Below are 22,525 nucleotides of genomic sequence, written 5' to 3'. Positions count from 1 at the left end.
GTTTTTTTCCCTCAGTTACATATAAACAAACAGCTTTAATGCCCATTTAAAATTTTTTGAGCTCCAAATTCTCTTCCTCTTTTCTTCCCATTGACCATCTTTGAGAAAACAAACAATTTGAAATAAAGTACACATGTGCATTTATGGAAAACATTTCCACATTAATCATATTTAAAAAGAAAATGGAGACTAAATATACAAGAATAAAAAAGTGTTAAAAGAATGCTTTAATCTGTATTTAAACTCATTTTCTTATTTTTGTTTTTATTAATCTCACCTTCAGTTTTTAAGATTTTTAATTTGATGTTCAGTTGGAGATTTTAAATTTTTTCTAGCTTTTAAAATTGAACTTTATTAATGCAAACATTTAAAGATATAAAATTTCCCTTATATAATGCTCTGTCAGTATCCCATACATTTTAGTATGTTGCCTCATTGTTGTCATTTTATTTAATGAAATTATTGATGTTTCTATAATTTTTCCTTTGAACCACTAATTCTTTAGAATTAGATTACTTAATTTCCAATTAATTTTAATCTGGGTTTCCACAGCACTTAATTGAATACAATTTTCATTGCATTGTGGTCTTGAAAGAATGCATTTAATACTTCTGCTTGCCTACATTTATTTGTGATCTCTTTATGCCCCAATATATGTTCAGGACCCAAGTATGTAGGTATATAAAATAGGTACACAAAACAAACATTTATTGACGACAAATCATAATTTTTCAATCCTTCCATTCACTTGTAGGACCCTATAGTAGGTCATGATCCACAGGTTAAGAAGCTGGGCAGTGATTTTTTATTATAGCTTTTTATTTTCAAAATATATGTGAATAATTTTTATATTCACCCCTACAAAACCTTTGTTTTAATTTTTCCCTCCCTTCCCTCCACCCCCTCCCCCAGTCAGCAAGTGCTCCAATATATGTTAAACATGTACAATTCTTCTATATATATTTTCCCAAATATCCTGCACATGAAAAATCAGATCACAAAGCAAAAAACAAAGCAAAACAAAACAAAACAAAACAAAAAAGAGAACGAAAACAAAATGCAAGTAAACAACAATAAAAAGAGTGAAAACACTATGTTGTGGTTCACATTTAGTTCCCATTGTCTTCTTTCTGGATGCAGATGGCTCTCTTCCTCACAAGACCATTGGAAATAATCTGAATCACCTCATTGTTGAAAAGAGCCTCGTCCATCAGAATTGATCATCATATAATCTTGTAGTTGCTGTGTATAATGAGTTCCTGGTTCTATTCACTTCACTTAGCACCAGTTCATGTAAGTTTCTCCAGGCCTCTTTGAAATGACTAGCAGGTCATTTCTTACAGAACAATAATATTCCATAACATTCATATACCACAACTTATTTAGCCATTCTCCAACTGATGGAGATCCATTCAGTTTCCAGTTTCTGGCCACTACAAAGAGGGCTGCCACAAACATTTTTGCACATGTGGGACCCTTTCTCTTCTTTAAGATCTCTTTGAGATATAAGCCTAGTAGAAAGACTGCTAGGTCAAAGGGTATGCACAGTTTGATAACTTTTTGAGCATAGATCCAAATTGCTCTCCAGAATGGTTGGATTCATTCACAATTCCACCAACAATGTATCAGTGTCCCAGTTTTCCCCCATCCCCTCCAACATTCATCATTATCTTTTCCTATCATTTTAGCCAATTTGAGAGGTGTGTAGTGGTACTTCAGAGTTGTCTTAATTTGCATTTCTCTGATTAATATTTATTTATTTAGAACACCTTTTCATATGACTTAGAAATGGTTTTAATTTCTTTATCTGAAAATGGGCAGTACACATCATAACTCAATATGCACAAAATAGAATTCATATTTCCTCCTAAAATCTCACACTTCCTCCCTTCCTTATAACTATAAAAAACAATTTTCTCAGAGTCCCTCATGCTTACAATTTAGAAGTCATCCTGGATTCCTCATTCTTGCCTCCAAAAGAAAATACAAAATGCTCTGTTTGACATTCCAATACCTTCCTAACATACTGACCTCCTATCTTTCCAGTATTGTCACACTTCCATACAGTGATACTGGTCTCCTTACTATTATACAGACAAAACACCCATCTCTCAATTCTGGATATATTTTTCCTGTTTATTCCCTCATACCTAGAATATTCCCCTCCTCCTCTCTACAAAAAGACCTCCCTAGCTTCTTTTAAATACCAATAAAATTTTTTTTCTTTTATTGAAAGTTTCTCCAACCCCTAATAATTCCAGTGACTTTCCTTTCTTAATTATTTCCTATTTAGTTTGCTATCTATATATTCACTAGCATGCTCCTCCACTAGAAAGAAAGCTCTTTGCAGTCAATGACTGTCTTCTTCCTCTTTTTGTAGCCCTATCACTCAGCACAGTACCTAGCAGACAGTAGGTGCTTAATCAATGTTTATTAGTTGATTTGATTGATAGACTCCAGAACCAGATTTCTATCCACTTTCCATTCACTTAGCTACCTCCAGATAGGAAGGTTCTGATGAGCTTGGAATAACAAAAAGAGATTTACTATTTGATCTTTGAAACTATAGGGGCCCCTTCCCCCCCATGAAACTATTGCAGCAATGTAGCCATGAGCTCATTAAGGATTGTACCGGAATGATGCTAGTGTAGAAGGGAAAAGGGGATGCATGGGAGAAATGTTACGAAGGTAATAGGTAAAATTCCTTGACAGCAGATTGGATTTGAGGGGTGAGAAATAGTGAGGAGTTCATGATGATATCTAGCTTAAGAATCTGCAGAACTGTGAGGGTATTGCTGGGAACATTAAAAGGGCAATTTGGAAGGGGAAGGGTTTGAAGGGAAAAAGAAGAAATTAAGTTTGGAATAGATTCCATGTAATATATCTGTGGGATAGTCAGTCCAAGTTGTATAGCAGACAATTGTGTATTAACAGACCCACAAGTGAGTGTGGAGGTTAGTAGAAAGGTTAGAATTCGATAAATTCATTTGAGAACCATCAGCATAGATATAGTTCATGGAATTGATGAGATAATCAAGGAAAAGAGAGAAGAACTTAGGAGAGAATGGGCTATTCACTTTTAATGGACATGATCTGGGTGATGATTCAGCAAAGGAGATTCAAAGGTGTGTAGTGGTACCTCAAAGTTGTCTTAATTTGCCTTTCTCTGATCAATAACGATTTAGGGCACCTTTTCTTTAATTTCTTTAATTTTTTTGAATCTCTGTAGCTTTATTTGGTTCATTCTTTACTACTTTAAAGTTATAAAGAACTTGATTTAGCCATTAGACAAGTCATTCCACCCAAGCATTTTTGCCAGAAGACCTAATGTCTTTTTTGTTGTTACCTTTCATAAAATATATTAATGAACCTAGAAACTTTTTTCCATTACTTCTTAGATTGCAGCTGAGAAACGAATATGACTTAAAAATCCTTAGAATTAAACCAAGCATCAAATGGATTACCTAGTTTTCTCACTGAATAAGAATGTTAACAGATAGATACTGCTCTTGTAACTTTTGGTATCTCACTCCAACTCATATTAATGAGTCAGGGTCCTCAGCCAGACTATCTCCTCCCTTCTCCATGGTATTTTTAAAAAGCCTAAATCTTCAGATTTCCATGTATATTCCTCAAAGATTGGGATCATTCTCTAATGAAACTGACTCAATCCCCAATTCTGGTATTTTCTTGAATGCTAACCTCTAGTTTTATTCACCTAATTAAGTACCAATGCTGTTGTTGTTATTCAGTCATGTCTGATTCTTTGAGACCTCATGGATCATAGCACACTAGACATGTCTGTACTTTTCTATTTCCTGAACTCTGCCCAAGTTCATGTTCATTTGCTTCCATGATACTATTTATCTATCCCATCCTCTGTTGTCCCCTATTCCTTTGTCCTTCAGCCTTTTCCAAAATCCTGATCTATTCTGATGGGTCCTTTCTTATCATCATGTGGCAAAAATACTCAACTTCTATAAAGTGGATGCAATGAATAGATTTTAAAGTTAAGATCTAAAAGATAAAGTGCCTGAAGAACTATGAATAGTAATTCACAGGAGGAAGCAAAAATAAAAACATCCTAAAGAAAAGGAAGGTTAAGAAATCAAAATGGTTTCCTGATGAGGTTTTATACATAGCTGAGATAATGCGAAGAAATAGAAGAAAATAACAAAATGGGAAAGACAAGAGATCTCTTCAAGAAAATTGGAAATATTAAGGTAACATTCCATGCAAAAATGGGCTTGATAAAAGACAAGAATGGTAGGGATTTAACAAAAACAGGAGAGATTAAAAAGGGTGGCAGGAATATAGAGAAGGACTATACAAGGAAGACCTTAACATTCCCAATAACCATGATCAGTAACTTTGACATTTATTTCTTTGTATTGCTCATTTAAGAAAATCTTTTTATCTCTCCATTCTATTTACTGGATTTTTGCATTCAGTTGGGTAAATTTTTCCCTTTCTCTCTCACATTTCTTTTTCCATCAGCTATTTATATTCATAAAAGATGTTATTTAATTCATATTTATATAGTCTGATGATTTTTCCTACTTTATTCCATTTAAGTCCAAATTTTTTGAATAAGATCAGAATATGAACTCAGTCACCCCCAGTTTTTGTTTTAACCGACTGTATAGAATTTCTCCATCTTTGATAGCAAATTTTTGTAATAAATTCAATTTCAGTTGGGGATATCTACATGTAGAGTCGCCTTTTGTATTGCTTTAAAATAATGTTTTCTATGACTAGTGAGTTATCTTGACAAAATTCTTTTAATCTCTTTCCTGCATAATTTGATACCCCAAGGTCAAATTTGTCTGTTGTTGCAATTATCTTTTGATTTCCTACTTTAATGTTCCAATCCCCCATGATAAATGTGATATCTTCTTTTGGTGTTATTTCTAGAAAGCTTTGTAAATCTTTATTGAACTGATCAACTTTGGTCTCTTTGGCATCAGTGTTTGGAGCATAGACATATTACTGTGATGTTAAATGATTTGCCAGATGTCATTCTGATATTTTTGAGAATATACCCCAATTCTACGTCTCTTACCCCTTTTCTTGACTCTGAGGGCAACTCCTTATCTTCAAGGGGATTTTTGCTCACAGTTGTATATCACAATAATAATGATCACCCAAATTAAATTCACCCATTCCATCCATTTAAGTTCACTGATACTTTAGATATCAATATTTAATCTTTCCATCTCCTATTTTACAACAGCCCTTTAGCTCGGATTGTAGGTCACACATTCCAGATTCCTAAGCAACACTGATGTTTATAGCAAGAGACTTTTCCTTCCTCACCAGACACATCCACAGCTGAGGGTCCTTTTAGCTTTATCCCAGCTACTCCATTCTTGCTGGAGCTACTTGTAGTCTACTTCTAGTTTTTCTTAGTAATGTATTGAGTATCTTCTGATCTAAGGGGTTCATCTTCAGATGATCTATCTTTTAAGCCTGATTGTGAGGTTTTATTGGCAAAAATACTGCAATCACTTGCCATTTCCTTCTCCAGTGGATCATCTTTTGTCAGAACTCTGCACTATGAGCTGTCCATCTTGAGTAACTCAGTATGTCATAGCTCATAGTTTCTACACAAGCCGCTCTTCCACAAGGCAGATACAGAAGGGGATTAAGACCAAGTGTCTCTTTCGGTGGATATTTATCTTAAAGACATAGTAAGATTAGAAGTAGAAACATTTCCCCCCCCCCCCCATGAAGGCCACACCTTCCCTTTTATCACCTCACCTCCTGGCAAGAATAGGTTCACACTTAAAGCGGATTCTACATAGCATTTGCTTCCCAAGTTTGCTTCTGAAATCACTATGCCATTGGTTGATTCACTGTAGCTCCCTACTGGATGCCTTTATGATGGGCTGAGCCAAATAGGTCGTTCAGGATTTGAGTCCTTGCTGTGTGGTTTGTAGCAAATTTCAGCATGTACTCATGTTCCCAGACTTCTGATAGCTTCCTCTCATGACCTTCACAACTCCTCATGTGGCACACCACACATCTCCAGCCCTCCAGAGAGAAAGGGAGAAACGGACAGAGAGAGAATGAGTTCATCAAAATGAGAGAAAACTATGGAATACTTCAGTTAGGAAGATCTGGACTTAAGACCTATCTACCTAGCCTACATCTAAGATGTGAATTGTTTTTCTCTATGCTCCCAAGCATTCTTTAGGTCTCCCCCTGCAGGGTTGGTGCTGATAGTACTGGTAGAGGAAATCCCAGTGTAGTCACCTCCATCAGTGAGGTCATAGAGCAACTCATTCATTCTTACATTTTTAGAAAAGAGCAAGGGATTTGGGGATTGCCACACTAAAGCGGGAGAGGGATCTGAACTTAATGCTTTACAGTTCTCAGAAAGTCTCTCATAAGAGATGCTGCCTGAGACAGGTTTACCAATAGAAGTTTATAGGACTTTCTGACCTCAAGACAAAATGGATCCTGACACAGATTATGACAGTGATTACTGATAAGTTTCAAAAATAGCTCTAAGCCTGAATGTGCAAGTTAACAATTGGGATGGCCCTGGATTTTTGTTCCAAAGACTTGGTCTCTACTAGGACCAAACTCCCCACTGGGAGAAAAAGGCCCATTCCAATTAAGATTCAGAGAAATTCCTGGATCTCCTATGGGAGAAAAACCATTAAAGGATGTTCTCTAGACTGATAACTATGCAAAGTTATCAGTTTTGTATAAAAGGGATGCAGCAGAAAAGCTTCTGGGCATTAGGTCTTTGCTTTGAAGTAATTGTGTCTTCTGATTGACTAGAAACTTTGGTAGGAGCTTGAGAACTTTGAATTTCATAGGGTGAAAATAACTTAAACCTGATACAAACTTGCCTGAGAAGCTCATTGGGAGAGTTGGGGATGCTCTATGAGTGACATAAAACTAATTGGATTGCATAACTATAATATATTCTCAATGAGGCAGATATTAGTAACTCTCTATTACAATTGAGATAGGGTAGGAGAAAAGAGCTCCAACCCAGAGCTTCTGATGAAAAGTTCAGGGTCCTTTGCTTTCCACCATGCTGATTCACATGGAGGCAAATTTGCCTTTCCTGTTTGCCTTTTCTGCCATGGTGGTGGCGTTACCTCCCAAGCATAGCCAATGATCCTAGTCTCCCTGTACCTTTAGCTTAGGCAGACACATCATCATCTGTTTTTTCATGATCTTGGTCCTATCTTCCTTGATCTTTTTTAATTGGTTGATTTTTTTCTTCATAACTTCTCTGCTGAGCTTCTATATTTCGCTGCATTTCAATGAATTTAATGAGTCTCATTGACTCAGTCTTGTGCTTTAATTCTGGAGGCTAGCTCAGTTTAATTTCTATTCAATTATGGGTCTTGACCAAATTCTGTCTTGTGAAAAAACTTTATTCAGTTTTGGGAATAATAATACCAAATCCTTTATTAACTGCTTCCTAGGGGCCAGGCATTTATTTATTTATTTATTTGTTGTATTAAATTATACAATAGTTTTATATAAACCTAGCTTCCTGATTGTAAAGCTGGGTCATCTCTAGTTACTATTTAGAAACCATTAAATAAAGAGATACTTTTCTGCTGACCAGAAACCCAGTGAGATCCTAAGACTGGTAACAAGGAATTTACTTAAAATTATGCATTTTAAACTACCCATATTTTAAATCTGAAAAATGTCTATTGACAATGAAAACAACATGGAAACAGTAACTGATTCATCAGTTACTGTTTCCATGTTGCTTTCATTGTCAATAGACATTTAAAGAATAGTACAAGGCAGCTGGGTGGCACAGTGGATAGAGCACCAGCCTTGAATTTAGGAGGACCCGAGTTCAAATTTGGTCTCAGACACTTAACACTTCCTAGCTGTGTGACCCCGGGCAAGTCACTTAATACCAGCCTCAGGAAAAATAAAAACAACAAAAAAAAAAAATAAAGAATAGTACCATCTCTTCTTTTCAGATTTTTGGGAATTTCATTGTTTAGTCTCTGTCCTTCATTATTCAACTAATTAAAAAACAGATTACATAATATTGCATTGTTTCTTTTTAAATTAATTGGTTTTATTTAATTATTTTTAATGTATAAAAATTTGTCTCTCCTGTATTTTGGATCCAGTGCCAAAGCTGAGGAAGCGGTCTGATCCCAATATAGGGAGCACTTGATATGCATTGCTTAATAAATCCATTTGCTCAGAAGTTTGAATCTTTGTTTCCTAGTTATTTTGTCTGTCACCTATTACAAGGTCATTGAGTAGGAGAGTGACAGATGCTTTTTCTCCTGAACTCAGAGTACAAACTGATTGAGAAAGAGACTGGAAATTTAAAAATTGATCTTTTCTTGATTAGATGCAGAGTATAAGAGCTAAAAATATCTAGGGGAGTAGCATTTTATAACTTGATGCATTTTACAATCATGATCACAGTTACTCTGGGAGACTGGGCAAGTAGAGAAGAAGGAATCTCATGTTTCACAAAAGTCTTCCTGTCCCATCAAGCAAATGGGGAGGGCCCAAACCCATCATAATCCCTGCATGATTAGATCATCACACACCACAGCTTTTTATACCTTCCAAGGCCTTTTTTTGTTCAGTGAGAGCTTGATCTGTCTGCAGGATGGAATCTTCTGTCACTGCCAATGACTGTAGAAACTTTTGGAGGACCTCATCTGCCTGGATAAGCACATAAGACACAGACCCATAATCTTCCTCAGACAACTTCAGTTACTGGGAAGGATATACTCTCTGGGGCAGGAGCAGTGTCTGCTCTTAAGGCTAGAGTATTCTTTTTCTTTAAAAGTTTTGAAAACATTTGGGTACATGATGATCTCAAGAGAATAAGCATGGCTCAGAATAACAAAAAGCCAAGCCACAAGGAGGTCCAGCTGTGGACATCACAATTCATTCCAAGCTGGAATGTGGACTACCAGGCCAGCCTGCATTAGGTCTGGCCTCTTAGGTCCCTCTGATAGCCTAGTTTCCTAAACTGTACAGCTTATTGTTTAGGCAGGAAGAAGGGATTCCTGTCAAGAACTTCCAGCTAATATGTGAACTAAAAATCCCCAGGACTCTAGACTTTCTCCTCCTGAAAGTTATTGGTACAGTCCTCCAATTCCCAATGAAAACAATGGAACCCTCCTCATAATGTCATCTTTCCTGGCCTTCTGGTCTTTCCTCACCTTTAGCCCTTTCCTGGACAGTTGATGATAATTGTTTATTATTTTTTCTCTTTCATTCCTGTAGAGATTGTAACCCCCTGGCACAGAGAAGGTGCCTTTAGAAATGGCTTCTCTCAGGGACTGTGAGAGGAACTCCAGCTGAGCTTGACAGTATTTGGTTGACACTTCTTCATTTTGACGTATGAAACCATCTTTTTCAGTTTCTAAGATTTGCTGCCAATGAAACAGAAAGAAATCAGCAAAAAGGATAAGGTGTTAACAATAGTAATAATAAGAGAAGATGATTGACATGTGCCTCAAAGGTTATCAAAGCATTTTAAATGCTCTTTTTCATTATGAAGGGAGTGAGAACCTAAAGAAGCCATTGAGACGTCTACTTGCTCTTTTCTTTTTTGGCAAGATGTTTAGTCGGGTAGAATAAAAATCATATTCTGTCTTGAGACCTTGGAGACATGAAGTCTGGTTTTAAATCTCCTACTCCATAGATTGATCACCATGGACAAGTCCTCATTCTCCACAAGAAGTGATTACATCAAATGATCCTCCATGCCTCTGCCAATCCTGAAAGCCTATGCTAGTGGTTCTCTCTTTGGATTGGTCCAAATAAGTGCTGCAAACTTAAGTAAGACAGAGCAGACATGTGGGCTGACAGGAGATACTGCTAGAAGGAAGGTGAGGATGGTAGGGTCGGGAAGGTATGTGGAGATAAGTGAGTCTGCTCTTGAGAAAAACTTCAGTGTGCTCTGAGAGCTCTCGGATGCCGGCTACTCAGCAAATGTGGGAGTGGGGGGATTTTTCCTTCTAAGAACGCATTTCAATGAGTCACAAGGAGGGAGCATTTTTTCATAGCAAGTGAGATTTAGGCCACATGTCTCTAGCTCTTTGGAGAGACCAGGCTCTTCTCTCATGAACAAGGGAGACAGGCCCCAAGGTCAAAATAATTGGAAAGAGGCTGACCAATCTCTTTGTTTACTCAGAAAAGACAGGTAAGAGGAAGGATAAATGATAGAGAGAACATACCACCAGGTCTTTCTGGTACTTATGTGTGTCATCCTTGAAAGAATGCTTCATGAAAATTGAGAGGGCTTCCTTTTCACACTCTGTATGGATGCTTAGCAGGTCCTGGAGGGTTTCTGTGGGGAAGTCCACCTTCAGGGCCATCTGCTCCACATAATGCTTTGCAGCTGTTTGCACAGCAGCTGAGTTCTCAGTCTGAGCCAAAGACAACACTGCATTCTCCAGGCAGGGAACGTCACCACTAGAGATTGTCCTCACATAGGTCTCCAACAGCTTTCCCAACCCTGTTATACAAGAAGTAGAAAATGATGGAAAAACAATCATCATTCAAATTGACGCAAGTGTCAGTCATCTAGAAGAATTCATGCCTGATCAAAAATCGCTTTGACAATAAATTTAGAAACTTAGAAAAACACTAGAAACTTAAAGATAAACTTAGACAATAAACTAATCACAATTAGACAGTTTTGACTAATGGGAAGAACAGGACAACTCAATGCTGCCTTTTGTAATTTTTTTTAATGATTTAAATGGTTAGGAAATGTCAATTATTTATCAAGCCTAAATATGCCTTTTTTGCAAATTTTTCACATTTTTCCTAATTTTGACCTATATCATTAAGGGGATAGATCCAAGTATTCTTCCTTGGTTTTATTCTTGTGGGAACTTCTATCCTTTCACTCAGTCTAGTTGTTTTGCTCTGGCAATGTCTGACCTTGTCTATATATTGCTTAAAATGTTTTGCCCAGAATTGAATTCAGACTACCAAATGCTATCTACCTAGAGCTAGATAAATCTAGAACAGTATTACTTCACCTATTCACAATAAGAAATTCTTGAATAATTTTGCATTTGAGGATATGGACTCATATTTAACTTATAATATATGAAATAACCCAGATCTTTTCACCAAGAATTGTTGTCTATCTATCTGTCCTATTTTCTACTTAAGTGGACTTTTATAAACAAATGGAAAACTTTGCATTTCCCCTTGTAAGGTTTCATTATCCATTTAGAGTCATTGACTTATCCTTCCCAGATCTTGAAATCTAACTATGCTAAGTTGACTTAATTCTTATGATCTATGTCAAGCTAGTTATAGTGTCAAACAAGGAAATTTGCTTAATCTGATTCCTTTTCATATCATCCTCTTAACGGTTCTGACAATTTGGTCAGAAATAGAACTCAGAGTCACTGGTTTATATATTACTAACTCCACTGGCTTCTCCTCTGGAAAATGAAGGCCACTGTTATGCTCTACTTCTGTAGCAACTTTCTAATGGAGACTTTCTCTCCATCAGAGAACACGAATATGGTCTCAGGGATTTTTAAACTCAAAGATAGATTAACAAGAAATTCATACTTATATGAGGATTAATGTAAAAAATTTGTAGTATCTATAAATGAAAAAACAAACAAACAAGGAACAATTCAAATCCCAATCAAGTATGCAGCGGGACTAAGGAAACTTACGATTCCCATTTATCATGATACCCCCACTGAGGGTCTTGGGTTTTGCATTAGAGAAGATGTAAGAACAAAAGTTGTCTGTTTGATTCCTGAATGAAGCTTCCAGCTGGCTTTCTTGAACATCTTGAAGATGGGCTAAGAGTGATTTGTCATTTGTTGGACGGTCAAAAGTAAAACACTTCCTCTTTGGAAAGAATTTTCTGATACACTCTCGTGGAAGGTTGATTAGTTCAACTTTGTAGCCATTGCCTGAGAAATAAGAACACAAGGATAATGATAAAGAAAAAAAAAACCTGATGACCTTTAAGACTGGGAATTGCTTTATTGAAGTTTTCATACATCCGGAACTCTTCTGGACTTTTCTTCTTGAAACACTTAGCTTTCTGCAGGCCTCTGGTATTACAGAACCTGCAAAAGAAGGTCTTGCAAGCCCTGCAGCTTTTTATTTATTTTTGTATTTACTTATCTTCTACATGTTTTCTCCCACTAGCATGTAATCTTTTTGAGAGGAACTATTGCATTTTTATTCCTGTATTCCCAGCAACTAGCATTGTCCCTCAGGTAGAATAGACATTTAATCGATGCTTGTTGATTGGAATAGAAGGAAGTCATTGCCAAACATGATTTCAAGATATTTCAGTGGCATTAGTATCCCTGCCAGCATTCCATCAGGAAGTTAGTTCCTAGCCTACAATGAAGATAGGACACAATAAGAGATGTGTACTTTTAGGAATATAAAGCATTATGAAACCTGTTAAAGGAAGAAAGGCTACTAGAGCAATGACAGATGTACATGTGATGGTTAGTCAGAAATCTTTAGCACAAGCAAGATATATTTGAGAGAGACATATCCAATATTTCTCTAGAATTCTCTAAGGGATAAACCATCTGTCCTCACTAGCTATGGATGTCTATTTAGAATACATTTTAGAGATTTTAAAGTGCAAGCTTTTAATTTTATAGATGAGGAAACTGAGGCTGAGAGATATTGGCCAATGTCACCTGGGCAGTAAGAAGCCAGAGCTGAAATTTGCACCCAGGGCCTCTGATCCCAAGTACCTCATTCCCTTTTGTTGTACAACACAGATTCTCAGCTACATGTCTTTTCTCTTTTTATCAAATAGATCTATGCTTTTAGTAGATCAACTGTGGGATGATGACTAAAAAACTGATGGGCTTGCAAGACCCTCTTTGCCAGGTTCTGTAATATCAGAGGCCAGCAAAGAGCTAAGTGTTTCAAGAAGAAAAGTTCAGAAGAGTTCTGGATTATGAAAACTTTAATAAACCAATTCCCAATCTTAATAGTCTAGTTAAGTGTCTCAAGTTGTGCCTTGGACTGAATGAAATAACCCTTAAAATCAAGTCATTCCCCTTTATTGACATCCCATGCTCACCAATAACTATAGGGTATCACCTTCATTTTATAAATTCATAAAATACAAACCCATAACAGAATCTAGCAAAAGTCGATTATCTCATGGACTAGGTCACTAGAGTATGAAAATTCTGGAGCTACAAAAAAAGATATTAACTGACCCTTAGTAAAGCCAGGAAAACCTTTATAGTCTCTCACTCTATAGTTCATGAGATTAAAAAAAAATAAGGCCCAGGAATAAGCATCTAAGCTCCAAAGAAAAGGAAGAACATTTGGTGTCAGTTCCCCCTGTACTGCCCAGGGCCACCCAGATGCCCAACCCTGATTTCTGGGAAATTACCTTTACTGAGCTTCAAGGCATTTTCCAGGTACTCATCTGAGCTAATGGGGCGTCCATCTATCTTCAGTTCCAGTGTGAAATCCCGCACTGTCCACACAAAGTCTGGGAAGAAGTCCACAAACTCTTCAGACTCCTCTTCAACAGCATTAGGTGAGGATTTGATTTTGATTAGCTTGGTCAGCTCTGTCACATATCTGAGGTCATGGATAAGGAAAAGGCAACACTCCCCAGCACCATCAGTTCCCGCTCCTACTTCTATTTCTATAGTAAAGACAAGAAAATCTTCTCTCCACTGAGTCTTATAAATATTCTCTCCTCCTCCTAGGAGAATTTCTCTGCTGATGGGATTTCAAACATTGATCTAAGAGGGGAAAGGAAGAGCTTTTCATGGAGCCCCTGATCAACTTCATGTATTTTTCAATCAATGTGTTGAGACGTTAGGTCTCATCTTGTTTCCTGATTATTATAATATTAAAACATAGAATCTTATCCTCATCTGGCCAGTCAAGAAGTATTTACTAAATGCTTACTATGTATAGATCCGGCACTGTTCTACATGCTGGACATAGAAATAAAAGTGGCAGCAGGAATAGAGCACTAGACTTGAAAATCAGGAAGGTTCACAGACTCTTATGTGATATAATGCCTGACCAAGCCACTTAATCCCATTTGCTTCAGTTTCCTCATCTTCAAAGGGATCTGGAGAAGGAAATGGCACCATTCTAGTATTTCTTCCCAATTTCCACATGTGGAAGAAAAGCCCAATAGGGTAACATATAGTTGGACATGACTGAACAACTACAACCAACAGAATATATTTCCTGTTTTCAAGGAGGTCACATTCTAATGGGGAAGATAACATGTAAACAATTATGAATATTATGCACATATTCATGGATTTATGGCTTTCTCTGTGTGTATATCAATGTTGATAGCAACACAAATCCTTGATGTAAAGGTCAGGTATTTCCCAGGGGAAGGCAGTACTACAGGGAAACTGAGAGAGCCCCTTTGTTGAAGATGAGATTTGTACTGATACTTGGAAGAAAGAAAGGAAAGTAGGAAATGGAAGGGAAGAATTCCAGACATGAAGGACAGTTGGAATAAAGGCACTGAATGAGATGTTACTGTGAAGTGAGAAGAACAGCAAGAACACCAGTGTGCTCTAATGATTGTGTATAAGGATGACATAAGGTGTAAGGAGACTGAAAATGTAGGAAATGAAATGTTGTTCCAAGCTTTAAAGCCAGACAGAAAATGTTATATTTGATCCTGGGATAATAGGATGTACTGGAGCCTATGAAATTGATGATGGAATCATATTGCCAAATCTATGTATTATGAAAACTACATTTGAAATTGAATGGAGGAAGGACTGGAGTGGGGAGAGACTTGGAGCAAGGAGACCAACCAGCAATTTATTGCAATAATCCAAGTGTGAGGTGATGATTAATTCTGTTTTGGTCATGTTGAGTTTGAAATGTCTACGGGCCATTCAGTATGCAATGTCTAATAAACAAGTAGACCTGAGAATCTGGAGCTCAGCAGAAAGGTTGGGTTAGATAAGTAGAAGTGAGAATCATCAGAATAAAGATGTTTGATAATGGAGTCATTTGGAGCCAATGAGATTACCACGCTATACAGGGTAATGCGAGAAGAGAAGACAATTCAGGGACAACTCTACAAAACAGCAATGATCAGTAACTGTAAATGTGGATCCAGCATAAGAGATGAGGAAAGATCGGACTAGTAGTTAGAGAAAGAGGAGAAACCGTAGAATTCTGAGACACTTGAAAGCATTGAATGAAGGTTTTTAAAGGATGTGGGAAACATGGCTGGTCATTCAAATGACAAGGAAGCACCAACAGATAGGGAGGCCTGAAAGAGGAAGGATGAAAGAAAGGATAACTTGTTAGAAAAGATAGAACGAGATGGAATCAAGGAATGTGTAAGGGGGTTGCTTTGGCAAGGAGAAAGGCCATCATTTTGTATAAGAGATTGGATGTAGAAGAAGACCTTTGAGTGATGTGAGATGAGAAAGAGTAGAGAAGAAGCTTGGCAATGACAAGGCAGAGGAAACTATGCAATCATGAAGCATTTCAGAGCTCTTCATTGTGGAAATAGAATACTTATGTATAATGGCGATCTGAACCATGACTCACCCAAGTTTGAGCTTAGTGCCAAACTATCATCCAAGGTTCAGCCAATCTGGCTTGGGAACATTGAGCCCCAGAAGGTTGAGCACCAATGATGGGTATTTCTGGGCAGAGGAATTCATGAAGACAGCGATTTTGAAGAGCTTGTCCTGGTTCGGGAGCACCTGCATTGAGGAGGCCATGGATATTCTGGAGTTCTGAAAGGATACTGCATCTGTTCCAAGGCCTGGTGGTTGATGGTGTTCATGCTGTTGTACACAAAAGTGCTGCTGAGCAGGACGGCCAGGGCGAAGATCCATGAGTCATTCTTGGGGTCACCCTACAAACAGATTATGTCAGTGAGGCTGCAGGGGGGGGAGCTCACTCCTCCTTAGGTCATAGAGCTAGGGAGGGGAATTGAGTGAGCAGAATGTCATTGTTTTTACCTTTTCCACATCTCCAAGGCCCTCAGTGTCAAGCAGAACTAAGACATGGTCAAGTTTACTGGGGTGAGGGAGACACCACATCCAGATGCCCTTTGTCTCGGACTGCACAGTGGAGCCCAAGGAGAAGCCTGCAAGGGAACAGGGAGACATGAAGGCCCAGTGGTGGAGGAAGCCCAGAGGCTCCAGTAGCCCAACTCCTGGGATCATAGCTAGTATTTATATAGGACGATTCATGTGTGTTCTGTCCTTCTGTCTTTACAATAATCCTGTGAACTCTATTTTTTAAAGATTTGTTATCAGAATGCATTTTTAAAAATTGTAATGGTATTTCATTTTTCCATATACATGCAAAAATAGTTTTCAACGTTTACCCTCACAAAACCTTGTGTTGCAAATTTTTCTCCTTCTCTTCTCCCCTCAGCCCATCCCTCCCAAGACAGCAAGGAATCTGATATAGGTTAAATATGTGTGATTCTTCTAACCCAATTAATCATGTTTCAAAAGAAAAATAAGATCAAAAAAAGGAAAAAATGAGAAAGAAAAAAAGCAAACAACAAAAAAAAATTGTAAAAATACTTTTTTCCTTTTTTTTTTTTTTTTTTTTTTTTTTTTTTGAGGCTGGGGTTAAGTGACTTGCCCAGGGTCACACAGCTAGGAAGTGTTAAGTGTCTGAGACCAGATTTGAACTTGGGTCCTCCTGAATTCAGGGCTGGTGCTCTTTCTACTGCACCACCTAGCTGCCCCCCAAATTGTAAAAATACAATGTTGTAATCCCCATTCAGTCCCTATACTCCTCTCTCTAGATGCATATGGCTTTCTCCATCACAAGTCTATGGGAATTGGTCTGAATCATCTCACTGCTGAAAAAACCATGTCCATCAGACTTGATCATCACATAATCTTGTTTTTGCTGTATACCATGTTCTCTTGGTTCTACTCACTTCACTTAGCATCAGTTCATGTTAAGTCTCTCCAGGCCTCTCTGAAATCATTCTGCTAATTGCTTCTTAGAGAACAATTATATTCCATAATATTCCTATACTATAACTTATTCAGCCATTCTCCAACTTATGAGCATCTACTTAGTTTCCAGTTCCTTGACATTACAAAAAGGGCTGCCACAAACATTATTGTACATATGGATTCTTTTCCCCTTTTTTATGATCCCCAAAACATCCTACCACAGAGGTTCTAATATTAAATCCATTTTTCAGTGGAGGAAAATATGGCAAACCAAGATTAAGTGACTTGCCCAGAATACTACTGCAAGTCAGTCTATGAGTCCATATCTGAATTTGGGTCTTCCTGACTCTAAGTCCAGCATTCTATGAGTGCTAGAGGTGCACAATTCTTGAAGGTTTGAACTCTAATCAAGGATGGATTCTGCTGTATACTTATTCAGTGTGTGGAGGCACTACTGAAAGGTCTTTAAACCATTTTAAAGGAATGTAACATCCTGGGAATTTCCTAGAAACAAAACAATTCAGGTGGGGCTCCATGAGAGCTTCCTGACAGCAGGAACTTTGCCAGATTCCCAGAGAGAAAACCAGGAAAGGGAAAGCAAACTTGTGTGACTGATGACATCCTGCTATGATTTCCTAGCACTATGCAAGTTTATTTAGAGGTTGGTGGTGGAATCTTGTAGAGAATCTGCCCAGAAGAAGCCTTGTAAAGATTGACTTCTTGTTACCTAGGTTGATGAAGTGAAAAGTTGAGGCCCTTCTTGAACTGAAAATGTTAAGTGCTATGTCAAATGATTTGAACAGTCTTAAAAATAGCACCAAAAAAAAAAAAAAGAATTAATAGTAAATAGGAGGCTATATTTTCACTGCTGTAGACAAAAGAGCCTGTGAACAGCAATGTGGCCCAAATCATTCTGGTCCACAAATCCTAAATCTCAGCTTCCATTTGATGAGCTTATGAGAACAATCAATCTGATGAGAATTTTTTTCCCTTGTGATTTGTCTGATTAATCAGACCAACATAATGCAAAGCAGAGACCATACCTTGAGCAGACACAGGACTAGCAATAGATAAGATAGGAAGTTTCTAGGAGACAAGTTGCCAGGGGACAGAAAAGGGACACTTTTCAGTTTGTAAAGAAATGCAGACATTTTCAATGCTGGAGCAGACGAGTCTCCATGTCCACTTATTCTGGGGTAATTTCATTCACAAATGTCACAGTGCATGATCTATCTCTTTGGTGGACCCTTTACCACCTTGACCCTTCTCTCTTGCCCGGAACTCTCTTTTCCTCTTTGCCTTTTGCTTTACTTGTTTTCCTTCAATTCTCAGCTTCAATTAAGTGAAAAGCTTTTCTTTATCCTTTGATATTAGTGCTTTTCCTCTAAGGATTATCTCCCAGGTACCTCATATAGATCCCATTTGTACACAGTCATTTGCATGTTGTCTCCCTTGTTAGACTGTGAGCTCTTGGAGAGTAAGGATTGAATTTTCCTTTCTTTGTATCCTTAGCACTTAACATAGTTTCTAGCATACAGTAGGCACTTACTAAATGCTTGTTGACTGACTGGAAGGCAATAATAAATTAGGGAGCAATTTTAAACTTTCATTATTAATTAAACTTTCATTAGGTCTCAGACTTGCCTTGTATTCCAAACCTGTGGCATAATGTCCTCCCAAAATGACTCCCATGAGTAGATTCATATCAGAAAAGTCTAGAAAATCTTAGAAGAACTGATGCATAGTGAAGTGATTCAAGAGAACACTGTATGCAGTAACAGCAAGATTATGTGATGATCAATTAAGATAGACTTGATTCTTCTCAGCAATGTATTGATCCAAGACTTGGGATGGAAAATGTCAATTACCTCTAGAGGAAGAACTATAGAAACAATGCAAATAGTAGCATACTATTTTCACCAGCTTTTTTTTTTTTTTTTTTTTTTTTTGTGCTTATTTGTTTGCTTTTTTCCTCATGGTTTTTCCCTTTTGTTCTGATTTTTCTTTCACAATATGAATGTGAAAATATATTTAAATATTTAATTTAAATTAAGTTAATTTAATGTGGAAATACATTTAAAATTATTGTACATTTAGATCCTCTATCAGACCAATTGTTGTCTTGGAAAGGGAGAAAACAAAAGAGTGAGGGAAATTGGAACTCAAAATCTTACAAAGGAACAGTGGGAGTTATCTGTTTTGTAATTGGAAAAATAAAATACTATTGAAAAAACACAAAAATAGATTCTCATAGCCTAGCAACTCCACTTACCTGAATTCTTTCCTGCCAGTTTGTTCATCAGGTAGGACTTTCCAGTCCGGTACAGTCCAGCAATAGCTACCACCACCACCGGCTTGTCAATGGAAGTTAGAATCTGGAGGGCTTGCGGGTTTACTGTCAACTTTTCATTAGTGTTTTCTACCAGACATATGGGGGCTTCCATGAACACTGCTGAGATCATGGTCACCTGTAAATGTGGAGGAGCCCCTTAGACAGCAATCAAGGTGCAGAATTCACCTGATCCTCAATTGAGACAGACAAGGTGAATTACAGATTAATTATAGCAGAAGGGAGGCTGCTCTGTACTTGTGGAATTTTTTGTTTGGTGATGAGATAACAATGATGATAACAATAATAGCCATAATAATAACCTTTATGTAGTGCTTTAAGGGAGACAAAGCACTTTACACATGTTATCCTTATGACAAGCCTGGAAAATAAGTACAATCATTATTTCCATCCTTCAGATGAGGAAACTGAGGCAGACTGTTTCTGCATTTAAACATAGATCTTCCTGACTCTATCCCCTGCACAACTGAGCTACCTTGACCAATACTTCAGTCTAAATCCCTAAGGCATCCTTGATCACTAGGGGAAATATTTCCCCTCTTTGAAAGTCCCACCCTAGAAATTTCTACTTGGTGGAGTAATCATATCCCTTTGTATTATGTAGGTCCACAATGTCCATGGTCATGAGCTGGTGTGAGGCAGGGATGATATGGGACAGTGTTTGGGACAATACTTTGAGATAGTTAGTTTTTTTATATTATTGTTAGCGTTTGGTGCTAGTCCCTTCGTAGTGTTGCCTGAGTAATGAGTGACTCCTGTCCATTCCTCCCTTCTCCCACCCCACCCTGAGGTTTCTGATTACTCCTTTAATTTCTATTTCTTGACTCCTATTTTGTCCTCTGAATGTATGGACACCACAGAGCTCTTTGGCTGACTGTTGACATGATATTGATTATTGGCATCATGGTAGAGGGGACAAAACTGGTTTGGGAATTGAGAAGACATGGTTTAAATACTATTTCTGATAGTACATAAATACATAGCCTGATTGGGTAACATGTAACTTAACTAATGGCCCATGGATCTTTATCAGAATTATTATAAATTGCAGAATTATTGTAGGTGTTACACTGGTAAAGGAAGATTTGTCCCTAGGAGATTATTAAAGAAACCTTAGCTCCAGATTAAAACAAATCATTGGTGGAAGTTCCCCCTTTTCTAAATAGGGAACAAGGACCCCAAATTCTGACCTTATGACAGGAATCTAGAACCAGCTCCTCAGTGGTTGCTAGGACAATGACTGAGACTCGGGATATCCATAGTCCCTCCAGGTAAGGTGGACTTTAGGCTCAGAGTCCCAGTTGAATCCAACCCTTAAATAAATTGTGGATCTATAAAGCACTTTAGTGTCCTTTCTGGGTGCCAGGAAATAAGGCCAGGAGGGGGGACAATCACCTTCCCTGTCTGCTTCCCAAGGTCCCCAGGGATTCCTTTGTTTGAGTTGTCAATGTTTTCTTTGGGTTTCTGGTCCATTGTACATGATCTATGAATCTTAACTCTTCAGAATATCCCAGAACTTTACCATATCAAACATAATATAGATTTCACTAGTTATTGGGGGGACAGTGCAAGGAGACTTTTCCCATTTCTCTTTAATTTGAAATGACTAACACCTGGATATTATGGGTCAGGAAAGCACAAGGAAAAGGGACAAGATGTGCTATCCCCTAACATGGGGCTCATTGAGGCCATGTGCTAAAGTTGGATATAGGCCTGGACCTGGAATCAAGAGATGGACTTATATCCTGTCAGCTACACAGCCCGTGGGTAACCATGGACTTAATATTTCTGCACCTCAGGTTCCTCATCTCTGCAGTGGGCACAATAACAAAGTGCCAACTTCACTGGGTTCTGTGTGGCTTAAACAATATAATTTTTCTTAAAAGATAATACATATGCTATGTAGTGCTATTTCTTTTCCTGTTGTCTCTATCTTTTTTTTTTTTTTAATTTTAGTTTTAGCTCCGCCTGCTCCTAATGATTTTGCTCAATCTGTTCTTTGCCTCATGGATCACTGCCTTGTGCTGCTGATAATGTGCACCAGCTAACCGATCATCCACTGGAGAACTAAATGACAAACTACTCTGGAATCTTCGCTAAGAAAACTTTGCTAAGAAAACAGCTGGTCTATGGGATCTTGAGGAATCGGACAAGAATGAACAGTTGAAAACAACTACTGCTCAAGTAGCAATTTTCCCATGTAGAGTCCAATCTTTGGTGAGGAACCAAGACCTGGCAATCGTTCCAGCATTCTCCCAGGAGCCTTTTCAACAGCAGGGAGCCCACAGAACCCAGTAGAAGGCCTACCCCTGCTGCCCACGCCCCAAGAACCACCCAAGAAGGAGCAGGGCCCTCCTGGGAGGCACTCACACAGAACGGGGGATGAAGAGGAGGTGCTAGTGCGCCCTCTACATTTATCCCCAGGCTGACAGCTACATCACACCTGGAGTAGTCTGGGAATTCAGCTCCCCTGTTTGTGAGCAGTTCTCTTTCCAGCTGATGTAGACTCGGGATGCTGGCAAACTTTTTTCTTTCTTCTTTCAGCAAAAACAAATGCCATTGCCCCTGCCATTGCCTATGACAGAGGGCCAGGCTCCGCCAGCTTGGAATCCAGTTCCAGTGTGGCCCTCCTCCCCTCAGCTGAGGACCCTTGACTCCACATTTATAAGCGACTTCGGGAATCCCCTCCCCCTCCCATTCCCTGCCTGCACACACACCCTTTCATCCCCACTTTCAGCAATGAAAAAAGATGCAGAAAAGATGGGAGCGAACTTGCCAGCGCCCTCACCTGCGTCAGGAGGCTCCAGGCCAGAAAGCTCCCAAACGCGCGCCCGGCTCTCATCTTCCTCTCGGCTCTGCTCCGCTCTTCTTCTCTCCCCCTTCTTTCTGGGGAGAAGCCTTCTCTTGCTTAGGGTAGGGAAGAAGGGGCGGGCGGACGCGGGAAACAGAAACCAAAAGCGCATCTCGCGGCTGCTGCTGCTGCTGCTGCTGCCTCCTCCTCGGCCTGAAACGGGAGGCGAGAGCAGCCCTGGGGCTGTAAGCAGTGAGGCGCGGGGGACGAGGCTTCCGCACGGGGACATCTAACGCCAGCCCCCCAAACCTTTGTTCTTGGCAGCAGAAAGGGAGTCCAGGGCCTCGCGGGGCAGATTTTCCCGCAGCTCGCCAGGTCAGGGAAAAATCCATAGTAATGGACCACCATCTGTTTGCTGCGGGCATTTAATCTCATGCCATACACAACACACGGAGG

At 38.6% G+C, this 22,525-nt stretch overlaps 1 protein-coding gene across 2 annotated transcripts; it reads right to left on the bottom strand.

Moving 5' to 3' along the window:
- Positions 1-708: 708 nt before the first annotated feature.
- LOC141541801 (guanylate-binding protein 7-like) lies at positions 709-22,323 on the bottom strand. Of its 2 annotated transcripts, XM_074266287.1 has the most exons (10): positions 22,067-22,245; positions 19,201-19,396; positions 15,966-16,093; positions 15,750-15,859; positions 13,385-13,578; positions 11,673-11,918; positions 10,203-10,483; positions 9,183-9,395; positions 8,574-8,676; positions 710-6,033 (listed from the first exon to the last, which is right to left on the bottom strand). In XM_074266287.1, the coding sequence occupies exons 1-10, from the start codon at positions 22,118-22,120 to the stop codon at positions 5,996-5,998; spliced, it is 1,563 nt and encodes a 520-aa protein (XP_074122388.1). In that variant the 5' UTR covers positions 22,121-22,245; the 3' UTR covers positions 710-5,995. The 2 variants fall into 2 exon arrangements, with proteins under 2 accessions (XP_074122389.1, XP_074122388.1); XM_074266288.1 differs by lacking the exon at positions 19,201-19,396 and having other exon boundaries at positions 709-6,033; positions 22,067-22,323.
- Positions 22,324-22,525: the final 202 nt, after the last annotated feature.

This window comes from Sminthopsis crassicaudata, chromosome 4 (assembly GCF_048593235.1).
Source record: "Sminthopsis crassicaudata isolate SCR6 chromosome 4, ASM4859323v1, whole genome shotgun sequence".
Classification (NCBI taxonomy): Eukaryota; Metazoa; Chordata; class Mammalia; order Dasyuromorphia; family Dasyuridae; genus Sminthopsis; species Sminthopsis crassicaudata.
The sequence above is the reverse complement of the archived record's forward strand: the minus strand, read 5'-3'. Positions and strand labels throughout refer to the sequence as shown.

Coding starts and splice junctions, on each gene's coding strand:
- LOC141541801 (XM_074266287.1), bottom strand. CDS start 22,120: ATGAGAGCCGGGCGCGCGTTTGGGAGCTTTCTGGCCTGGAGCCTCCTG. Junction 10,484..11,672: donor TATCATGATAAATGGGAATC/GTAAGTTTCCTT, acceptor CTTGTATAACAG/GGTTGGGAAAGCTGTTGGAG. Junction 8,677..9,182: donor TGTCCAGGAAAGGGCTAAAG/GTGAGGAAAGAC, acceptor GTGCTTATCCAG/GCAGATGAGGTCCTCCAAAA.